We start from the raw sequence: 23,468 nt of genomic DNA, 5'->3' as shown, positions 1-23,468 counted from the left end.
CCATAAAATACTTGGGAAACTATATAAGATATTTTTTCTTTTAACATAATAAAATTCCTGCGAAAAGAACAACAGTGATAACATCATCCCGCTTAAGGTGTACTGAAAATCTTTGAGTGAGGGATAACAGACTGGTTCCAAATAGGAAAAGGAGTACATCAAGGCTGTATATTGTCACCCTACTTATTTAACTTATATGCAGAGTACATCATGAGAAACGCTGGGCTGGAGGAAGCACAAGCTGGAATCAAGATTGCCAGGAGAAATATCAATAACCTCAGATATGCAGATGACACCACTCTTATGGCAGAAAGTGAAGAGGAACTACAGAGCCTCTTGATGAAAGTGAAAGAGGAGAGTGAAAAAGTTGGCTTAAAGCTCAACATTCAGAAAACTAAAATCATGGCGTCTGATCCCATCACTTCATGGCAAATAGATGGGGAAACAGTGGAAACAGTGGCTGACTTGATTTTTCTGGGCTCCAAAATCACTACAGATGGTGACTGCAGCCATGAAATTAAAAGATGCTTGCTCCTTGGAAGGAAAGTTATGACCAATCTAGACAGCATATTGAAAAGCAGAGACATTACTTTATCAACAAAGGTCTGTCTAGTCAAGGCTATGGTTTTTCCAGTGGTCATGTATGGATGTGAGAGTTGGACTGTGAAGAAAACTGAGTGCTGAAGAATTGATGCTTTTGAACTGTGGTGTTGGAGAAGACTCTTGAGAGTTCCTTGGACTGCAAGGAGATCCAACCAGTCCATCCTAAAGGAGATCAGTCCTGGGTGTTCATTGGAAGGACTGATACTAAAGCTGAAACTCCAATACTTTGGCCACCTGATGCGAAGAGCTGACTCATTTGAAAAGACTCTGATGCTGGGAAAGATTGAGGGCAGGAGGAGAAGGGGATGACAGAATGAGATGGTTGGATGGCATCACCGACTTGATGGACAGGGTTTGGGTGGACTCCAGGAGTTGGTGATGGACAGGGAGGCCTGGCGTGCTGCAGTTCATGGGGTCGCAAAGGGTCGGACATGACTGAGTGACTGAACTGACTGAATACATGGAGGCCACTGCAACCCCTGAGTCAAGCAAAGAGGAGAATAAAATCACCAGCAGATGGTTTTGAAAAACTAGAGGTGAAATTTGCTGATGATGTGATTATCAACTCAGAAAATCTGAAGATAAATTATTAGACTCTGAATGATTTTTGAGGAAAAGAATCAACAAAAAAATCAACAATAATTCCTACATCTAAGTCCTGGTTAGGAACGCTTGAAGAATGAAATTTGTGTTAAGAGTTGGACACAACAGTTATCATGTTTCTAATTCCAGGTGTGATCAAAGTCACCAAGAGGCTGTGCATGGGGGAGTTATATTCAAGATTCTTGAGAGACAGTGGGAGGTTGCATTAGATGGAGCAATCTGAGGAAAAAAGTCAAAGATGTTTATTAACAATCAAAATGGATTTTTCTTTTTGGTGTGGTCTTATGGAAGAATAATAGTCTGATTTCAAAGGCAAGGTATAGCCAATACACTGTTTTCTTGAAGAAAAGCATGGTGGGGACATTTACTGGGACCTGTGTTAGGCTAAGTCGCTTCAGTAGTGTCAGACTCTTTGCAACCCTGTGGACTATAGCTTACCAGGCAGGCTTCTCTGTCCATGGGATTCTCCAGGCAAGAATCCTGGAGTGGGTTGCCCTTTCCTCCTCCAGGGGATCTTCCCGACCCAGGGATCAAACCCACATTTCTTACATCTCCTGCATTGGCAGGTGGACTTTTTACCACTAACGCCACCTGGGAAGCCCTCTGAAATCACAGAGCTATCTACAAAAGCAGGCTCCTGCTCAGGACACTCTTGACTGCAGAAGCAGACACACACGCAGGCACGCCAGCTCTGCACACGGCTGCAAGGCCACACGTGTGTGGGCGCGTGATCCCTGGTCCGCGGGGGATGAGCCTGACCGGTACTCATGTATCAGGAATGATCCTAAAGCTGTAGTTTTCAAGATAAGGGGATCCCCGTGCAGTGATAGTTTCCACATCAGAGGAGCGAATGGTGAGCTCAGAAGCAGTTGCTTGCATAAATGGCTTCCCGCACCACCCATCCTCACGTCCCCCTACACCTTTCCGCTGTTACTGTGTTGTCTATTGGAGAACTCAAGGAAGGATGTTGTCTAATAAAGGGTGTTGGACCGCTGAACCGTACGGAAAAATTAAATTGTGCTAGCAGTTGACACCACACACAAAAGTCAGCGCAGCGTGGGTTAGAAAAGTCAGGGTAAGAGGCAAAACCCAAAAAAACCCTCAGATGATAATGTGGTTTCTTTAAAGACAACATAAGGAGAAATTTCTTAAATGGAACACAAATGATCTATGCCTGAAAGGGCTGAAATGGACATTGTGAAACTATTAGAAGGAAACTCTTTGATATATCAAAGGACTGGATCTGAGAGTGAAAATGCCTGTCACGCAGTTGGAAATATCCTTAAATCCTAAGTATGTGTCATTCCCTGGTATATAAATGTATAAAGAGTGGCCAAAGTTGAATTGAAAAAAAGAGCCTACTATTTGTAGATGGGCAAAAGATTTGAGTTGTGTCAGCATGAAGAAGAAAATAGGAATGGTGAACCCAGTGCTAAGAGGAAAGGTACTCAGCTTCTTTATTGCTCAATGACAAAGAAAGCCACGGAAGGAGGTGGAAGCACTCCTCCCAGATGGCCGCCAGCCGACAGTAGTTAACAGTCACAAGGGCACCGAGCCTCAGCCATCTCCACGGACCGCAGGTGAAAAGTTCCTGCATAACCACATGGAGAAGACTAGGGCACCATCTAGCAAGGTTCGGGGACATTGCCTCGTGACCCTGCAGATGCCATGAGCACAGGAGAAGTCTTTTCCAGTGGCCACCCTGCCACCTGGACCAGCTCACATGGACTCAGATGAGAATGCACAAACTGTGTGACTTGTTGCTGAGAAAGGCAGGGGACCTCTGCAGAGCACAGGGCTGTGCAGGGCCCAGAAAAGCCTTCAACTCCACTGCCATCACACAGACCTCCTCCCTGGCTCCCCCTCCAGGTTATCTTTGCCCAGGGCTGCCTTCCTGACTGAGTTGGTGTCTCTGACGCCGTGTATCCCACTCTGTCCCCAGAGCCCTCGGTGGTGTTCGCCAAGGAGCAGCCGGCATGCAGTGAAGTGCAGGCCATGGCGGGGGCGAGTGCCACGCTGAGCTGCGAGGTGGCCCAGGCCCAGACGGAGGTGACGTGGTACAAGGACGGGAAGAAGCTGAGTTCGAGCTCGAAAGTGCGTGTGGAGGCCACGGGCCACGGGCGGCGGCTGGTGGTGCAGCAGGCGGGCAAGGCGGACGCCGGGGAGTACAGCTGCGAGGCCGGGGGCCAGAAGGTCTCCTTCCACCTGGACGTCACAGGTCAGTCCTTGAGGAGGATGCTGAGCTAGGCCATGTGCAGAGGCTGAAGGGATTGGCTTTTGGTCTCAACAGATGTGTGTACTCGCCTGTAGCCTTTATTTCTTCGCACCTCCATGTCTCATCTTCAAATCATCTTGACCCTAAGGAAGGGTGGATGGGAGGATGCACCTTCAGTGAAGAAGGCCCGTTTTTGTCTGCCTCTTTAGAGAGAGTGAGACTCAGTCACACTGTCTTACTACCTGCCCAGAACCTTCCTTGTGTTCTTGGTGTCGGGACCCTGATTTTCCCTGATGCTTGGGGGCTGAGGTAGACCTGGGAATATGTGACTTTCCTCCCATCATCTGTCTTTTCTGAGAGCTAGCACATGCCCTCATCTGGTACCTCATGCAAGTTCTTGGGTGTTTCAATTTGATGGATTCCAGATTAGGGGAAATACTGGCCACACAATCCTACTTGGAATTCTTGCAGGAGTAAGCTTCGGATAATTGAATTTGAGGTTTCTTGGATGCCACTCCTTCCTTTCTCTGGATATAGAAGCTCTAGTAGCCTGCACATTGCAAGGAAAAAAAAAAAAAGCATGTTTTGTTGTCCGGTCCTTACAAAGTGGGGCTTCCCTGGTGGCTCAGCAGTGAAGAATCTGCCTGCACTGTAGGAGCCTCAGGAGACACGGGTTTGATCCCTGGGTTGGGAAGATCCCCTGGAGGAGGACATGGCAGCTCACTCCAGTATTCTTGCTTGGAGAATCCCATGGACAGAGGAGCCTGATGGGCTACAGTCCAAAGGGTCACAAAGAATTGGACACAAGTGAAGCGGCTTAGCATGCACACACGCCTTACAAAGGGAGGAAAGAAAGGATGATTGATAGTCACCTGTGCTATTTAGGGTGATCTTCTTAGATCAAATATGATTTTGCGTTTGTCTTCAAACAAGTTTGTATGTTGCAGGTCAGTATTCTGCTTGGCATTAGTTGATGAATTTAGAAATGGAAAGGAAAAAATCTCTTCTGCCACATCAATAGGTATTGCTAATAAGCAGTTACTGTCCCAGCAGCCTCTGACTGGCAAAGCAGCCTTTATTTCCTTGCATTTCCCTCGTGGTCATCGAGTGTCTCTTTCTCATGGCTGAACTGTCAGACAGTCTAAGAAATCAGGTTATGCTTTTCCTGGGAAGAGAGTCTTCATGCTGAATAGGGTGGCTACCATGCCACATTGACTCCTAGGTGAGAGTTTGAGACCCTGCCAGCGTAGCAGGATGTGTGGGTGTATATATACCCCAGATCTCACCGTGCATCTCTTAGAATGTGTTTTTTTGGGAGCACATTAGAAAATATTTTATGGTAAAACCTTTGAAAAATTGTGATATATGGCTAAATCCTAGGAGATTATGAGATAATTGGACACATGAAGACAGAGTAAATTTAAAGAGTGTGTGACTTGTGAATCAGTAGGACCAATAATGAAAAATCTTCTCAGCCCTGTAGTTTTCTAGTGAGGTATGCAAAATATTTGAAAAATTGTTATTCTATGCTTAAGGAGATGGTCCTAGAGAGAGAAGAATGAGATATCCTCATAACTCCTTCATGTCCAGAATATAACATCGATACCAAAATCGCACTAGAAAGGCAGGGAGAATGAAATTCCAGAAAATCTACTGTGAGTGTCAAGGTCAAAATCACATATTAAATGTTAATAGAAAGAATTCAGCAGTGTATCCACGGGTAGAGATGAGTGGTGGAAGTCATAGTTCAGGATTGCACGTTGTGTCAACGTTGGCATCGTTGGTAGGTAGAAGGCTTGACATAGGATTGAATGCAGAAAGATGTGATCATCTCCATGAGTACAGAATCAAATAGTTGACTGAACTTGAAGGTCATAGATTGGCACAAAATGTTTGATAAGACTGAGCATCAGTATGTGCCATAAAATTCTTAGCAAAATATATTAAATAGTTCTTTTTAATGTTATCACACTCCTGCAAAAATAAGAACAACACCAACAACAGCATCCCACTTAAGGAGTACCAGGAGATCTTTGACATGAGAAACAGCATTCAGGACGACTCTAACCTCTGAGTTGAGTAAAGAGGAGAATAAAATCACTGGAAAACTAAAGGTGGAATTTGCTGATGATGGAATAATCAACTCAGACACTCCCGGAGATAAATGGTTAGATTGCATCCAATTCTTGAGTAAGATTAGTGTGTAAAAAAAATCAATATGCAGAAATTATTTCTACGTCTAAGTCCTGGCAAAGAATGCTTGCAAAATTAAATTTGTGTGAAGAGTTAGACTGGCAAAATTGTATCATGTTTCTAATTCCAGAACTGATAAAAGTTACTCAGAGGCTGTGTGGGGGACATTATTCAAGATTCTTGAAACATAGTTAGAGGTTGTAGTATGTGGATAGAAATTCGAGGGAAAAATCAAAGATGTTTATTAACAATCAAAATCGAAACCCAGTTTCTTTTTTGGGTGGTAGATGGAGGAATAACAGGCAGATCAAAGGCAACGTACAGCCAATATGTTGTTTTCTTGAAGGAAACACGGTGGGAGCGTTTACTGGGACCTGAAGTCAGAAATTATTGTAAGGCTACAGCTTTTTCAAGATAGTGGGGTCCCAGTGCAGGATAGTTATCATGTCAGAGGAACAGAATAGTGAGCTCAGAAACAGTTCTTGCATAAAAGGGTTCCTGCACCCACCATCCCCACAGATCCTCTTTATCTTCTGTTTGTTATTGTGTTGTCTGTTTGAGAAGTCGAGGAAGGATGTTCTAGTCAAAAATAGTTGCTGAACCAGTGAACCACGTGGAAAACTTAGAATGTCCTAGCAATTCACACCACACACAAAAGTCAACTCATGTTGGGCTAGAAACCTCAGGGTATAAAAGACCTCAGATGAGAAAGTGGTTTCTTTAAAAACTCAAGGTAAGGAAATATTTCTTAAATAGAACGCAAATGCTCTAAACTCACAGGGCAGAGATGGGCCTTATGAGACTATTGGAAGGAGAGAGTTTGGTTTATCAGAGGCCTGGACCTGAGAGTGAAAGTGCAGCCACACAGGTGGGAATATCCTTCAAACCTCCCTGTTTGTCATTCTCTAAATGTTTGGAGAGTGGCCAGAGTTGCATCAAGAAAAGATTGAGCCTACTGTTGATAAGTGGGCAAAAGATTTGAATAGTGTCACCAGGAAGAAGAAAAGAGTAACAGCGAGCCCAGTCCTAAGGGGAAAGGCACTCTGTTTCTTCATTCCTCAGACGGTGATGAAGAAAGCCGCAGGGAGGTGCGAGCGCTCCCCCAGATTGCTGTCAGCCGACAATGCTAAGAGTGGACGAGGGCGCCAAGCCTCAGCCATTTCCACAGACCACAGATGAAAAGTCCCCTGCTGTTAAAACAGTGCTGAGAAGACTGGGACACCACTGAGGAAGGATGGGGACATTTGCCTCAAGACCTGGCAGTTGTCATGAGCAGGGGACAAGTCCGTTCCATTTGTCCTGCACCGTGGACCTGCTCGCAGGGACCTATGGGAGAGTGCGTAAATTGTGTCACTTGCTGAGAAAGGCAGGGGACCACCGCAGAGCACAGGGCTGGTGCAGAGTCTTCAGAAGTCTCCAGCTCCAATGCCCTAAGCCCCTATCCAGGTTGTCTTTGCACAGGGCTGCCCTCCTGACTGAGATGGAGTCTCTGACCCCGTGTATCCCTCTGTCCCCAGAGCCCTCGGTGGTGTTTGCCAAGGAGCAGCCCGCACGCAGTGAAGTGCAGGCCATGGCGGGAGCGAGTGCCACGCTGAGCTGCGAGGTGGCCCAGGCCCAGACGGAGGTGACGTGGTACAAGGACGGGAAGAAGCTGAGTTCCAGCTCGAAAGTGCGTGTGGAGGCCAAGGGCTGCACCCGGAAGCTGGTGGTGCAGCAGGCGGGCAAGGTGGACGCTGGGGAGTACAGCTGCGAGGCTGGGGGCCAGAAGGTCTCCTTCCACCTGGACGTCACAGGTCAGTCTTGAGGAGGATGCTGAGCTAGCCCGTGTGCAGGTGATGAGGGGACCCGCTTCCAGCCTCACCAGACTGTGTGTGCCCTTGCCTGTGACCTTTGTCTCTTCATGCCTTCCAGTCTTCCGTGTCCCACCTTGCTGCCCATTTTGGCTGGGGGAGCGTGCGTGGGGAGGGTGTCCATGGAGAGAAGAGGGGCGTTTTGATCCATGTGTTTTCAGGCAGTGAGGCTCAGTCACACTGTCTCAGCACCTGCTCACAATCTGCCTGTTGATCCTGGTGTGGAGACCCTGCCTCTCCCTGATGCTCAGGGGCCAAGGTAGGCCTGGGAATAACTGACCTTCCTCCCATCATCTCTTTCCTGAGAGCTAGCATAGGCCTTCACCCAGTACCTCTTGGTCTCGGTTGGCCAGAAGTGTTTGAATTTGATGGATCCCAGTTTAGGAGACATATTGACCACACAGTCCTACTTGGAATTCTCTTAGGAATGAAGTTTGGATGGTGAAATTTGAGGTTTCTGGGATGCCCTTCCTTCCTGTTCCTGCTCTGGTTGTCTGTAGGTAGCCAGAATAGGCCCATGTTATGTTGTCAAGTCCTTGCAAAAGGAAGAAAAAAAGAAGGATTGGTAGAGCATTACGTGTGCCATTTAGGGTGATCTTAGATTGCAAAATATGATTTTTGCCTTTGTCTTCAAACAGGTTGGATGTTGCAGGTTGTATTCCCCTTGGTGTGATGCTGGTGAATTTAGTAATTGAAAGGAAAAAGTCACTTCTGCCACATCACTAGGCTCTGCTAATGAGGAGTTACTGTCCTGTTAGCCTCTGACTGGCAAGCAGTCTTTATTTCATTGCATTTTCCTGATGGTGAATGAGTCTCTGCCTTGTGCCTGGAACACAGGACAGTCTAAGAAATCAGATTATTCTTCTTCTGGCAAGGAAGTCTTCATGCTGAATAGAGTTGGGCTGCCATCCTACCTTGGCTTCTAGGTGCCAACACCTAACAGGTTTTGACTGTACTAATAATGTGGGATGATTTGTGGATGTGTACAGATATCCCAGATCTCAGCATGCATCTTTCTGGAATGTTTTTTGTCTTTGAGAATGTTAGAGTGTATTCTAAGAAATATCATAGGAAAGTTGGGAAATGTGGCTAAATAGTTGTGTTCAGTCATGTCCGACTCTTTGAGACCCCATGGACTGCAGTACCCCAGGCTTTCTTATCTTGCCCTATCTCCTGGAGTTTGCTCCGATTGATGGCCATTGAGTCATCCACCCATCTCATCGTCTGTCAACCCCTTCTCCTCCTGCCCTCAGTCTTTCCCAGCATCAGGGTGTTTTCCAGTGAGTCAGTACTTCACATCAGGTTGCCAAAGTATTGGAGCTTCGGTTTCAGCATCAGTCCGTCTAATGAATATTCAGAGTTGAGTTCTTTTAGGATTGACTGGTTTAATCTCCTTGCTACCAAGGGACCCTTAAGAGTCTTCTCCAGCACCACAGTTCAAAAGCATCAATTGTTTGGTGCTCAGCCTTCTTTATGGTACAACTCTCACATCCATACATGACTGCTGGAAAAACCATAGCTTTGACTAGATTGAACTTTGTTGGCAAAGTGATGTCTGCTTTTAAATATGCTGATATGCTGTCTACGTTTGTCATAGCTTTTCTTCCAAGGAGCAAGCATCTTTTAAAAAATTTCATGGCTGCAGTCACTGTCTGCAGTGATTTTGGAGCCCAAGAAAATAAAGTCTGTCACTGTTTCCATTGTTTCCCCATCTGTTTGCCATGAACTAATGGGACCGGATGCCATGATCTTAATTTTTTAAATGTTGAGTTTTAAGCCAGCTTTTTCACTCTCCTCTTTCACCTTCATCAAGAAGCTCTTCAGTTGCTCTTCACTTTCGGCCTTTAGGGTGTAGTTATCTGCATATCTGAGGGTATTGATATTTCTCTCTGCGATCTTGATTCCAGCTTGAGCTTCCTCCAGCCCAGCATTTCACATGATGTACTCTGCATATAAGTTAAATAAGCTGGGTGACAGTATACAGCCTTGATATACTCCTTTTCCAATTTGGAACCAGTACACTGTTCCTTGTCTTGTTCTAACTGTTGCTTCTTGACCTGCCTACAGGTTTCGCAAAAGGCGGGCAAGGTGGTCTGGTGTTCCCATCTCTTTCAGAGTTTTCCACAGTTTGTTGCAATCCACACAGTCAAAGGCTTTAGCATAGTCAGTGAAGCAGTAGAACTTTTTCTGGAATTCCTTTGCATTGCCTATGATCCAACGGATGTTGGCAGTTTGATCTCTGGTTCCTCTGCCTTTTCTAAATCCAGCTTGTACATCTGGAAGTTCTCAGTTCACGTACTGTTGGAGCCTAGCTTGAAGGATTTTGAGCATTACCTTGCTAGCATTTGAAATGAGTGCAAATGTGTGGTAGTTTGAACTTTCTTTGGCATTGCCCTTCTTTGGGATTGAGATTAAAACTGACCTTTTCCAGTCCTGTGGCCTTGGCTGAGTTTTCCAAATTTGCTGGCATATTGAGTGCAGCACTTTCACAGCATCATCTTTTGGGATTTGAAATAGCTCAGCTGGAATTCCATCACCTCTACTAGCTTTATTTGTAGTAATGCTTCTTAAGGCCCACTTGACTTCACACTCCAAGATATCTGGCTCTAGGTGAGTGATCACACTATTGGGTTGTCTAGGTCATTAAGACCTTTTTTTGTACAGTTCTTCTGTGTATTCCTGCCACTTCTTAATATCTTCTGCTTCTGTTAGGTCCATTCCATTTCTGTCCTTTATTGTGCCCATTTTTGCATGAAATGTTCCCTTGATTTCTCTAATTTTCTTGAAGAGCTCTCTAGTCTTCCCCATTCTATTGTTTTCCTCTTTTTCTTTTCACTGTTCACTTAGGAATGCTTTCTTACCTCTCTTTGCTATTTTCTGGAACTCTGCATTCCAATGGGTATATCCTTTCCTTTTCTCCCTTGCCTTTTGCTTCTAAACTACATGAAAATGGAAAAAAAGAATATAGAAGTTAAAGATTGTATAACTTGTCATCAGTAGGAGCAGTAATGAAAAGTCTTCTCAGTGCTTGTAGTTCTCTGGTACATTATGCAAAATACCTGGAAACAGATATTGCAAGCTCATGGAGATAGTCCTAGAGAGAGAAGAATGAGATACATTCCATAACTCTCTTCACATACAGAACATAACATCAGTACCAGAATCGCACTAGAAATGCAGGGAGGATGAAATTCCAGACCAATCTTCTCTGAGTATCAAGGCCAAAGTCATAAATTAAATGTTAGCAAAATGAGTTCACCAGTGTTATCTGTTGTTAGAGATTAGTGATGAAACTCATAGTCCAGAACTGCACATTGTTTTTAAGGTTAGCATGTTAATAGGTAAAACGCTTAACAGTAAATGATTGCACATATATAAGCAAGAGAGTGAAGAAGTGTAATCCCTCCATTTGCCCAAAACTAACTAACTAAACACTTAGAACAACCCTAATGAGAACCAGACCAACCTCAGTGAACCTTCTGGTTGGACTGAATAAGTGAAAGGCCCCAGTGTGGAATGAAGTGATTCGGGAGCCTCTAACAGGCCAAACTACCCCTTATGACATCTTGAAATTTGTGTTTGTTGTACCTAGAACTGCACTTCTGAAGACATTATGTGTTTTGGGAATTTTTTTTCTTCCTAAATATTGCTTAAGACCTCTGCTCTGAAAACCGTTGTTGTTTCTTGCAACATATGATTCAAGACGGTTTTTGGAGGTGAGTTGCTGACTATAAACAAAGCATCTTGTCTTGTGCAAGAAGGAGCCTAACGCAGGCTGCATTGCACATGCCCAGACTTACCCACCACCTTTCTACTGCTCTGTAACCTGCTGTCAGATTATTGGGTAGTGATGGCTTGTTGAACATGTTCAAGCTCTGGCTATACGCCTTTCATTAGCTTTTACAACCCCATATCGTGCTGGATTTCTTTCTACCTACCTGAATATTTTTTCTTGGCATCATTTGCTGGCTTAAGGCCCTCCTTCATTCTCATTCCACACCCTGTCCTTAGTAGATCAGGAACCTAGGAGTCATTTTTAACTTCTTACCACATCCAACTAAGTGCTAACTTCTGGCAGTTTCACCTTAGCTTTAAACATCTTTTTATTTTGCTGTCTACCTGAAGTGTCCTATACCAGGGCCCCACCATCTTCCCTGGGAGGCATAACAACATACTATCTGGATTCCTCATTCTACTTTGTACCCAGCATCCTTCCAAACACCCCATACATCAGACAGGATGAACATCTGAAAGTACAACATGGATGATGTCAAACACCCCCATTTCTCTGGCTGGTCCCACTCTAACAGATGACAATCTTTTCAGTTATCCTTGCAGTGGTTAGGACTGCCGATGTCTGGCACATCCCACCCTTGCTAATCTCACCACCCTTATCTTCTCCCACTTGCCCTCTTTTTCTCCAACTTCAGTCACTGTGGCTTTTTTTTTCATTTTCCCCCCCAAAACCAGCTCTCCTCTTCCCTTGCACAGACTGTGTTCTCTGCCAGCAGTGGTCTCCCCCACCACCCTCTTTTCTCTTCAACTGGTGCTTCATAACATAGCTCGCATCTCATCTCCTCATGAAAAACTTTTTGACCCTCAGGCTAAGGTGGGCCCCTTGTAATATGCCTCTTTCCCAGGAGACTTATCACAAATTATAATTGAATATTAATTGAATTAACCCTTGAAGAGCTGTCTGTCCCTCTTAAATGTCCAGCTGAACATCTCCCATTCCCTTCCTTTGTATTCCCAGCATCTAATAGTGCATTGTATGAAACAGAGCCTTAATATCTATTTGTCGAATGTTTTAATACAAGACGTGATTAATTAACAATTAATAAAGGAGGTGTGAATGGCTCTTACAGTGGTCAAGAGTCCTGGACAAGGAGAGCTCTAGGAACAGAAGTATTCAAGGAGAGAGAATGAACCTAGAGTTTGGGGGGCTCAGGACTCAAACATGTGTTGGTAAAGGTATGTACCCAAGCTTGGTAGACAGGCAGGAAGCAGGTCTCCCATTCCTCTCCCACCCCTACCTGCTGAGTCAAAGTAGAGGGAACAACATAACGTGAGTGAGAACAGGGCTCAACTCCTCCCTGCTAGCCAGCAGCATGGGAGGAGGTCCATCATGGACAGGAAGACCACGTTGGGAACAAGGCAAAGCACTGAAGTGCCCAATACACTTGAAAGAAGGAATTGAAAATACTTGAAAGAGAAAGCTAGACATGGCTGGAGATAGACTTAATTTTATTTTTCTTCTGTTAGAATCAGTCTTTGTCAAAAAGGAAAATGTTTTTCGTGAAGAGGACAAGGAGAAGCAGAACTACTCTGCATTACTCTTTCTAATAAGTTCAAAGTAAGCTAGAAACTTACTTATTAAGTCTAATTAGAAGATCAGTTGGAGTTTATCTCAAGCTCATTTTTAGAATACTTTTTTACCCTCAGTGCTTTTGTTTTATTTATATTAACAATTTTAGTCTATATTAACTAGGCCAGCAACTCGATTGCTAAAACCCTTGGTTTATCAGTATGGCGCGCTAGCCCCAGATTAACAATTATGACAAATTCCTGTTTATTGGCACTGGTTTTTTTTTTTGGTAGTTTTATATTTTAATTAGTTAGTTTTAATTGGAGGATACTTACTTTACAGTGTTGTGGTGGTTTTGCCATGCATCGACATGAATCAGCCACGGGTGCACATGTGTCCCCCATCCTGAGCCCCGTCCCCCCTCCCTCCCCTCCCCATCCCTCTGGGTTGTCCCAGAGCCACCAGCTTAGGGTGCCCTGCTTCAGGCATCAAACTCGCACTGGTCCTCTATTTTATATATAGTAATATACATGTTTCAGTGCTGTTCTCTCAAATCACCCCACGCTCACCTACTCCCACAGAGTCCGAAAGTCTGTTCTTTACATCTGTGTCTCTTTTGCTGCCTTGCATATAGGGTCATCGTTACCATCTTTATAAATTCCATATATATGCGTTAATATACTGTAATGGTATTTCTCTTTCTGATTTACTTCACTCTCTATAATGGGCTCCAGTTTCATCCACCTCATTAGAATTGACTGAAATGCATTCCTTTTTATAGCTGAGTAATATTCCATTATGTATATGGATCACAGCTTCCTTACAGCTTCCATCCGTCTGCCAATGGACATCTAGGTTGCTTCCATGTCCTGGCTGTTGTAAACAGTGCAAATAAATGTACTTTTATTACTTTTTGGAATATTAAAAAAGACAAACTGCAAAAAGATGTCATTATTTCCAACAGTACAGTATCAAATGGTTGATTAAATTTGAATATCATACATCAAGACAAAAAGTTTGATAACATCAGTTCCTGCCATAAAGTTCTTGGCAAACAGTATAAAAGTGTTCTTTTTAAAAAATATTACAAAATGTCTGCAATAGCATCAACAACAGCAACATCCCACCTAAGGTGAACCTGGAAATCTTGACCTGATGGGCAGCACACTTAGGCCACCCTGAGCACTGAGTCAGGTAGAGAGGAGAATAAAATCACTGGCAAACAATTTTGGAAAAAAAAAAAAAAACCTCGAGGTAGAATTTACTAATGATAGGATGATCAACTCAGACAATCCCAAAGATAAATTATTAGAATGTGTAAGATTCTTGAGTAGGATTAGTGTGTAAAAAAAATTATACAGAAAACATTTCTTTGCCTATGTCTTGGCAAAGAATACTTGGAAAATGAAATTTTGTTAGAGTTCAGTTCAGTTCAGTCACTCAGTCATGTCCAACTCTTTGTAACTCCATGAATTGCAGCACGCCAGGCCTCCCTGTCTATCACCAACTCCCGGAGTTCACTCAAACTCATGTCCATTGAGTCGGTGATGCCATCCAACCATCTCATCCTCTGTCGTCCCCTTCTCCTCCTGCCCCCAGTCCTTCCCAGTATCAGAGTCTTTTCCAATGAGTCAACTCTTTGCATGAGATGGCCAAAGTACTGGAGTTTCAGCTTTAGCATCATTCCTTTCAAAGAACACCCAGGACTGATCTACTTCAGAATGGACTGGTTGGATCTCCTTGCAGTCCAAGGGACTCTCAAGAGTCTTCTCCAACATCACAATTCAAAAGCATCAATTCTTCGGCGCCCAGCTTTCTTCACAGTCCAACTCTCACATCCATACATGACTACTGGAAAAACCATAGCCTTGATAAGACGAACCTTTGTTGGCAAAGTAATGTCTCTGCTTTTGAATATGCTATCTAGGTTGGTCATAACTTTCCTTCCGAGAAGTAAATGTCTTTTAATTTCATGGCTGCAATCACCATCTACCGTGATTTTGGAGCCCCCCAAAAAAGTCTGACATTGTTTCCACTGTTTCCCCATCTATTTGCCATGAAGTGATGGGACCAGATGCCATAATCTTTGTTTTCTGAATGTTGAGCTTTAAGCCAACTTTTTCACTCTCCTCTTTCACTTTCATCAAGAGGCTTTTTAGTTCCTCTTCACTTTCTGCCATAAGGGTGGTGTCATCTGCATATCTGAGGTTATTGATATTTCTCCCGGCAATCTTGATCTAGCTTGTGCTTCTTCCAGCCCAGCGTTTCTCATGATGCACTCTGCATAGAAGTTAAATAAGCAGGGTGACAATATACAGCCTTGACGTACTCCTTTTCCTATTTGGAACCAGTCTGTTGTTCCAGGTCCAATTCTAACTGTTGCTTCCTGACCTGCATACAGATTTCTCAAGAGGCAGGTCAGGTGGTCTGGTATTCCCATCTTTTTAAGAATGTTCCACAGTTTGTTGTGATCCACACAGTCAAAGGCTTTGGCATAGTCAATAAAGCAGTAGATGTTTTTCTGGAACTCTCTTGCTTTTTTGATGATCCAGTGGATGTTAAGAATTTGATCTCTGGTTCCTCTCCCTTTTCTAAATCTAGCTTGAACATCTGGAAGTTCACAGTTCACATTCTGCTGAAGCCTGGCTTTGAGAATTTTGAGCATCACTTTACTAGCATGTGAGATGAGTGCAATTGTGCGGTAGTTTGAGCATTCTTTGGCATTGCCTTTCTTTGGGATTGGAATGAAAACTGACCTTTTCCAGTCCTGTGGCCACTGCTGAGTTTTCCAAATTTGCTGGCATTTGAGTGCAGCACTTTCACAGCGTCATCTTTCAGGATTTGGAATAGCTCAACTGGAATTCCATCACCTCCACTAGCTTTGTTCGTAGTGATGCTTTCTAAGGCCCACTTGACTTCACATTCCAGGATGTCTGGTTCTAGGTGAATGATCACACCATCATGATTATCTGGGTTGTGAAGATCTTTTTTGTACAGTTCTTCTGTGTATTCTTTCCACCTCTTCTTAAGCTCTTCTGCTTCTGTTAGGTCCATAGCATTTCTGTCCTTTATCGAGCCCATCTTTGCATGAAATATTCCCTTGGTATCTCTGATTTTCTTGAAGAGATCTCTAGTCTTTCCCATTCTGTTGTTTTCCTCTCTTTCTTTGCATTGATTGCTGAGGAAGGCTTTCTTATCTCTTCTTGCTATTCTTTGGAACTCTGCATTCAGATGCTTATATCTTTCCTTTTCTCCTTTGCTTTTCGCTTCTCTTCTTTTCACAGCTATTTGTAAGGCCTCCCCAGACAGCCATTTTTGCATTTATTTTCCATGGGGATGGTCTTGATCCCTGTCTCCTGTACAGTGTCACGAACCTCCATCCATAGTTCATCAGGCACTCTATCTATCAGATGTCATCCCTTAAATGTATTTCTCACTTCCACTGTATAATCATAAGGGATTTGATTTAGGTCATACCTGAATGGGATAGTGGTTTTCCCTACTTTCTTCAATTTAAGTCTGAATTTGGCAATAAGCAGTTTATGATCTGAGCCACAGTCAGCTCCTGGTCTTGTTTTTGCTGACTGTATAGAGCTCCTCCATCTTTGGCTGCATAGAATATAATCAGTCTGATATCAGTGTTGACCATCTGGTGATGTCCATGTGTAGAGTCTTCTCCTGTGTTGCTGGAAGAGGGTGTTTGCTATGACCAGTGCGTTCTCTTGGCAAAACTCTATTAGCCTTTGCCCTGCTTCATTCCATACTCCAAGTCCAAATTTGCTTGTTACTCCAGGTGTTTCTTGACTTCCTACTTTTGCATTCCAGTCCCCTATAATGAAAAGGACATCTTTTTTGGGTGTTAGTTCTAAAAGGTCTTGTAGGTCTTCATAGCGCCACTCAACTTCAGCTTCTTCAGCGATACTGGTTGGGGCATAGACTTGGATTACTGTGAATGGTTTGCCTTGGAAACGAACAGAAATCATTTTGTCGTTTAGAGTTAGACTAGCACAATTATAGTATGTTTCTAATTCCAGGTCTGATAAAAATTGCTAGGTGGCTGTGTGTGGGAAAATTATTCAAGATTCTTGAGAGACAGTAAGAATTTGGAATAGAGAGAAAGGAATCAGAGAGAAAAAAATCAAAGATTAGCAATCAGAATTGAAACCAAATTTCTGTTTGGGTGGTCTGATGGAAGAATAACAGGCAGATTCCAAAGGCCAGGTGCCGTCAATACACTGTTTTCTTGAAGGAAAGCATGGTGGGAGCATTCACTGGGACCTGAAGTCACAAAGCTACAATTTTGAAGATAAGAGGATCCCAGTGCAGGGATAGTTACCACATCAGAGGGACAGAAGTGAGCTCAGAAATAGTTCCTTGCATAAATGGATTTTTGCACCACCCATTTACCCACCCTCACCTCCCACTTGGTACTGTGGCGTCTGTTGGAGAAGTTGAGGAAAATGCTGTCTTCATAAATGGTACCTGGACTGTTTGACCATCATGAAAACTTAAATTGTACCAGCAATTCACATCACACACAAAAGTCAACTCAGGATGGGTTAGAACCTCAGTGTAAATGGTAAAACCCAAAATTCCCTCGGATGATAACATGATTTCTTTAAAGACTTAAGGTAAGGAAACATTTCTTAAGTACAAACACAAATGCTCCAAACTCAAGGGGCTTTGAAATGGACATTTGACACTATTGGAAGGAAAAAGTTTGATTTAACAGAGGACTCAATCAGAGAGTGAAAATGCAAGTCACATAGTTGGGAACATCTTTAAAACCTACCTATGTGTCATTCTCTGGTATTTAAATGGATAAAGAGTGGCCAGAGGTGAATCTTGAGAACAGAGAGCCTACTATTAGTAGGTGGAGAAAAGATTGGAATGGTTTCACTAGAAAGAAAAAAACAGTAATGGGGAACCCAGTTCTAAGGGGGAAGGTACTTCTTCATTCCTCAGATGATGACAAAGAAAGCCACAGGGAGGTGGAGATACTCCTCCCAGATTGCTACCAGTTGACAATAGTGAGAGTAGGCAAGGGCACCGAGCCTCAGCCATCTCCATGGACTTCAGGTGAAAAGTTCCCTGCATAAGCCTGGGAAGCCTGGAGAAGACTGGGGCATCATGTAGGAAGGTTGGGGGACACTTGCCTGGTTATCCTGAAGATGTTATAAATAGGGAGATGTCTTCTCCAACGACCTCCAAAGGTCTTCTCCAAAGGTCCAATGACCCTTCCCGTGTGGGACCAGCTCAAACAGGTGGACCTGTGGGAAAATGCATAGACTGTGTCACTTGTTCCTGAGAATGTCTGAAGGACTTCGGCAGGGCTCAGGGCTGTTGCAGAGCCTGGAGAGGTCTCCAGCTTCACTACCGCTACCTGGACCCTCCCAGCTCCCCATCCAGGTCTTCTTTGCCTGGGGCTGCTGTCCTGACTGAGATGGTGTCTCTGACCCTGTGTATCCCTCTGTCCCCAGAGCCCTCGGTGGTGTTCGCCAAGGAGCAGCCGGCACGCAGTGAAGTGCAGGCCGTGGCAGGGGCGAGTGCCACGCTGAGCTGCGAGGTGGCCCAGGCCCAGACGGAGGTGACGTGGTACAAGGACGGCAAGAAGCTGAGTTCCAGCTCGAAAGTGCGTGTGGAGGCCACGGGCCGCGGACGGCGGCTGGTGGTGCAGCAGGCGGGCAAGGCGGACGCCGGGGAGTACAGCTGCGAGGCCGGGGGCCAGAAGGTCTCCTTCCGCCTGGACGTCACAGGTCAGTCCTGGAGGAGGACGCTGAGCTAGCCTGTTTGCATGTGATGAGGGGACTGGCTTTCAGGCATGAGTGCCTTGAACCTTCATCTCTTCAGCCTCCCTGCCTTCTGCATCCCATCTGGAGGCCCATTTTGAGCTGGAAGAGGATGGATGGGGAGAGTGCATGTGGAAAGAAGAGGGGTTGTTTCTGTCCCCTGTTGCCAGGCAGTGGGGCTCAGTCACACTGTCTTAGCACCTGCCCAGAGCCTTCCTGTTTTTCCTGGTGTCGGGACCCTGGCTCTCCCTGATGCCTGGGGGCTGAGGTAGGCCTGGGGATGTGTGACTCTCCTCCCACCATGCATTTTTCCGGAGAGCCAGCACACATCCTCATCAGGCACCTTATGCGAGTTCTCAGTGGGTCAGCTGTTTCAGTTTGATGTATCCCTGACAGTCTTCTTTCGCATACTCTCAGGAGTAAAGTTTGAATGCTCAAACTTGAGGTTTCTGGGAGGTCTTCCGTCCATTTTCCTGGATACAGGAGGTCAGTGAGAGAACGTTGCTTGTTACTGAGATGGGCAGAGGGAGCTCTGCAGCACAGAGGGCTGGTAGAACGCCTGTAGAAGTTCCCGTTCCCTGGCACCATCCCGGCCTTGTGTTCATGGTCTGTCTCGGTCTCATGGTGTCTTTTGTCCTGTGTATCAGTCCTTTGGCTTAGTCCTCAGTGGTGTTCAAGGAGCATCTGGCATATAGAGTGCTGTGGGTCAAAGTGGTGCTTTTTCCTGCTGAAATGTGAGGTAGTGCATAGCTAGGTTGAGTGGGTGGTATAAGGATGGGAAGAAGCTGAGTCGAGTTTGAAAGTGTGTATGGAATTAAGGCCTTTGAGATGTAGCTGTCTGTACATCAGTTTTTCAAGATTGACATCAGGTAATAACTGTTTTTTCCTAGGACCTGAATGTATTTTTCCATCTATATAAGTGAGTTTTCTGGGGATACCAAATTATCATAGTTTGCAATGAGGATCGGACAGCTGTATAGCCAAGAGATTCTGTGCTCTTTTTTTTTTTTTAATTGATTTCCTGAATTCTCTTATCCTGTATTCTTCCATCTTTACTGCCAGTGTTGAGCCAAGAAAGCATGGGTGAGTGAGTGTATTCTGCAGGGAGAGAGGCAGTTCTTTTATACCATGCATGTAATAATGCTCAGTCACATTTTCCCAACAAGTGTTCAGACTCCATTGGTGGTCCTGGGTGTCTATTACTCGGGCTGTACCTGATCTACAGGGCTGAGATAGACAAGATATCTTTCCCCTGGGGTTTTCCTGGCAGATTCTTACCCAGAACACTTGAGAGTTCCTGTTAGCAAGAGATAGCTGAATTCACTGAACCAGAATAAGAGAAAATTTTGGCCACACAGTAATGCGTGGAATTATTTTATGGCAGAATTTTGGCTTATAAATCTTTAGATATTCTGGGTTAGCAATTTTCACAAGGATAAGTAAACTCCCTGAACACAGATGTAGCAAAATCGAGTCCATGTTTTGTTGTAATGTGTGTACAAAATTTATGAAAATAGAGAAGATTGCAAATTGATCAGTTCCTAGAAAACTATGTCAAAACTCACAAAATGGAAAACAAGCAAGTTGTAAAGACCCCAGAATTTTAAATAAATGGAACCATAATAAACAATCTTCTCACAGCAGAATATCTAAACCTACTTGCTCTGTTGTTAAATTGTACTGAGTATTCTGGTAAGAAATTATCCCATGTTCACAGAGATTCTTCTGTAGTATTGAAAAATGGAATGCATTCTCTAATTTATCTTACATAGAGAACATATCATTGATACCAAAATCTGACAAGGTAACTATGAAGAAGTAACACAGTTTAATCTGTTGATGATATTAAGGCTAATATCTTCCACAAAATAATAGTAAACTGAATTCAGCAGTTTATTAAGAGGAAAATACAGTACAGCAACAGCCATATTCCAGGAGCGCGAGGTTGGTTTAAAACAAGAATCAGTAGAAAATTTGATGGAAAGCTTAATGCCAATAAAATAAAAGAAAAATGATATGATTTCCCCAATAAATGGAGAATAAAAATACTCAGTAAAATATAGCTACATATATCCAAGAGAAATACTTGATAAAATTGAGCATTAATTCCTGCCATAAAATTCTTACCAAAGTGTAAGGGTTCTTCTTTTATTTAATAATTGGCAGTATAGAGAAAAACTGGCTGTCCTCGTCCATAAAGTGAAACCCTGAAGGTGCTGCCTTTGCAAAGTGTAAGGATTCTTCTTTTATTTAATAATTGGCAGTATAGAGAAAAACTGGCTGTCCTCGTCCACAAAGTGAAACCCTGAAGGCGCTGCCTTTGCAGTAGGGAACAAGACAAGGAAGCCAGTTGTCAGCACTTTGATGCCGCATTCGCAACACACTAAGGAGGGAAATAAAAGATTAAAACTTAGAAAAATAAAAATGAAACATGCAGATGATATGATTAGCAATTTAGAAAACCTAGAAACGTTGATTACTACACTTAGTAAGAGAATTGGTAAACATCACTGCATACAAAAACAATTTACAGAAAACAATTCTATATCTATATACCAGAGACAAACAACTGGAAAATGAAACTTAAAAGAATGGCAATAAAAGGTCTTGAGGACTTTGTGAAAGTATTAATATTAAACATTGCATAGAGGCAGGAAACAGATATAAATAAATGTATACAAATCTATGGAACTCAGAGACATTCACTTCCCATTAAATGCCAAATCACAGTTCTTTGGGGTATTAGAATATTGACGAGTTGATTGCAACGGCCAAAGAGAACCAAGTGAGTCTTAACAAAATGAGGATATTTGCTCCAACCTAATCATGACTTAAAAAAAAAAAGTTACAGCAATTTAGACAAGTGGGTCTCAATGCAGATAAATAGCCCAAAGGAATGGAATGGTGAACTCACACTGAAGTGTAGAGAAGGGAGGATCTTATCATCATTGATGGTAAGGCCAATAACCATACAGAAAAATAAAATAACATTGGAATCTACCTCCTACCACACAAAGAACCAACTCCAGGCAGGTTAGAGACCTCTGTGTGAAAGGTAAAACAAGTTTTTATCTGATAATAAAGATTATTTAATGACCACGGGATAATGAAAGATTTTTAAACAGATCATAAATGCAGAAACCACAAAGGACAAACTGATATATTTGCCTTAATTAAATAACTTAATCTCACCAGAAACATTATTTTAAAAATGAAAAAAATAGAGCACAAAAGTGGGAGGACAGATAAACACAACAACACGTTTTCACTCTCCTCTTTCACTTTCATCAAGAGGCTTTTGAGTTCCTCTTCACTTTCTGCCATAAGGGTGGTGTCATCTTCATATCTGAGGTTATTGGTATTTCTCCCGGAAGTTTTGATTCCAGCTTGTGCTTCATCCAGTCCAGCATTTCTCATGATGTACTCTGCATATAAGTTAAATAAGCAGGGTGACAATATACAGCCTTGATGAACTCCTTTTCATATTTGGAACCAGTCTGTTGTTCCATGTCCAGTTTTAACTCTTGCTTCCTGACCTGCATATAGGTTTCTCAAGAGGAAGGTCAGGTGGTCTGGTATTCCCATGTCTTTCAGAATTTTCCACAGTTTGTTGTGATCCACACAGTCAAAGGCTTTGGCATAGTCAATAAAGCAGAAATAGATGTTTTACTGGAACTCTCTTGCTTTTTCCATGATCCAGCGGATGTTGGCAATTTGATCTCTGGTTCCTCTGCCTTTTCTAACACCAGCTTGAACATCTGGAAGTTCACGGTTCACGTATTGCTGAAGCCTGGCTTGGAGAATTTTGAGCATTACTTTACTAGCATGTGAGACGAGTGCAATTGTGCGGTAGTTTGAGCATTCTTTGGCATTGCCTTTCTTTGGGATTGGAATGAAAACTGACCTTTTCCAGTCCTGTGGCCACTGCTGAGTTTTCCAAATTTGCTGGTATATTGAGTGCAGCACTTTCACAGCATCATCTTTCAGGATTTGGAATAGCTCAACTGGAATTCCATAACCTCCACTAGCTTTGTTCGTAGTGATGCTCCCTAAGGCCCACTTGACTTCACATTCCAGGATGTCTGGCTCTAGGTCAGTGATCACACCATCGTGATTATCTGGGTAGTGAAGATCTTTTTTGTACAGTTCTGTGTATTCTTGCCACCTCTTCTTAAGCTCTTCTGCTTCTGTTAGGTCCATACCATTTCGGTCCTTTATTGAGCCCATCTGCATGAAATGTTTCTTTGGTATCTCTAATTTTCTTCAAGAGATCTCTTGTCTTTCCCATTCTATTGTTTTCCTCTATTTCTTTGCACTGATCACTGAGGTAGGTTTTCTTAACTCTCCTTGCTATTCTTTGGAACTCTGCATTCAGTTGCTTATATCTTTCCTTTTCTCCTTAGCTTTTCGCTTCACTTTTCACAGCTATTTGTAAGGCCTCCTCAGACAGCCATTTTGCTTTTTTGCATTTATTTTCCATAGGGATAGTCTTGATCCCTGTCTCCTGTACAACGTCATGAACCTCCATCTGTAGTTCATCAGGTACTCTGTCTATCAGATCTAGTTCTTTAAATCTATTTCTCACTTCCACTGTATAATCATAAGGGATTTGATTTAGGTCATACCTGAATGGTCTAGTGGTTTTCCCTACTTTCTTTAAGTCTGAATTTTGCAATAATGAGTTCATGATCTGAGCCACAGTCAGCTCCTGGTCTTGTTTTTGCTGACTGTATAGAGCTAATTCATCTTTGGCTGCAAACAGTATAATCAGTCTGATTTCAGTGTTGACCATCTGGTGATGTCCATGTGTAGTCTTCTCTTAAAGAGGAGAGTCAAAAAGTTGGCTTAAAGCTCAACATTCAGAAAACGAAGATCATGGCATCTGGTCCCATCACTTCATGGCAAATAGA

General features: G+C 43.3%; 1 protein-coding gene across 27 annotated transcripts in view; it reads left to right on the top strand.

Annotated features, from left to right (window-relative positions):
• The window catches only part of OBSCN (obscurin, cytoskeletal calmodulin and titin-interacting RhoGEF), a 238,535-nt gene that overhangs the window by 93,029 nt on the left and 122,038 nt on the right, over nt 1-23,468 (top strand). For 24 of the 27 annotated variants that reach the window (XM_055539448.1, XM_055539536.1, XM_055539504.1 and 21 more), the window contains 3 exons: nt 3,149-3,424; nt 7,132-7,407; nt 18,250-18,525. In XM_055539448.1, coding sequence (XP_055395423.1) covers nt 3,149-3,424; nt 7,132-7,407; nt 18,250-18,525 — 828 coding nt within the window. The remainder of the gene's footprint in view (nt 1-3,148; nt 3,425-7,131; nt 7,408-18,249; nt 18,526-23,468) is intronic. The other 3 variants (XM_055539432.1, XM_055539441.1, XM_055539514.1) reach the window with 3 other exon arrangements.

This window comes from Bubalus kerabau, chromosome 1 (genome assembly GCF_029407905.1).
Source record: "Bubalus kerabau isolate K-KA32 ecotype Philippines breed swamp buffalo chromosome 1, PCC_UOA_SB_1v2, whole genome shotgun sequence".
NCBI classification, from domain to species: Eukaryota; Metazoa; Chordata; class Mammalia; order Artiodactyla; family Bovidae; genus Bubalus; species Bubalus kerabau.
This window is presented reverse-complemented; position numbering and strand designations above follow the sequence as displayed.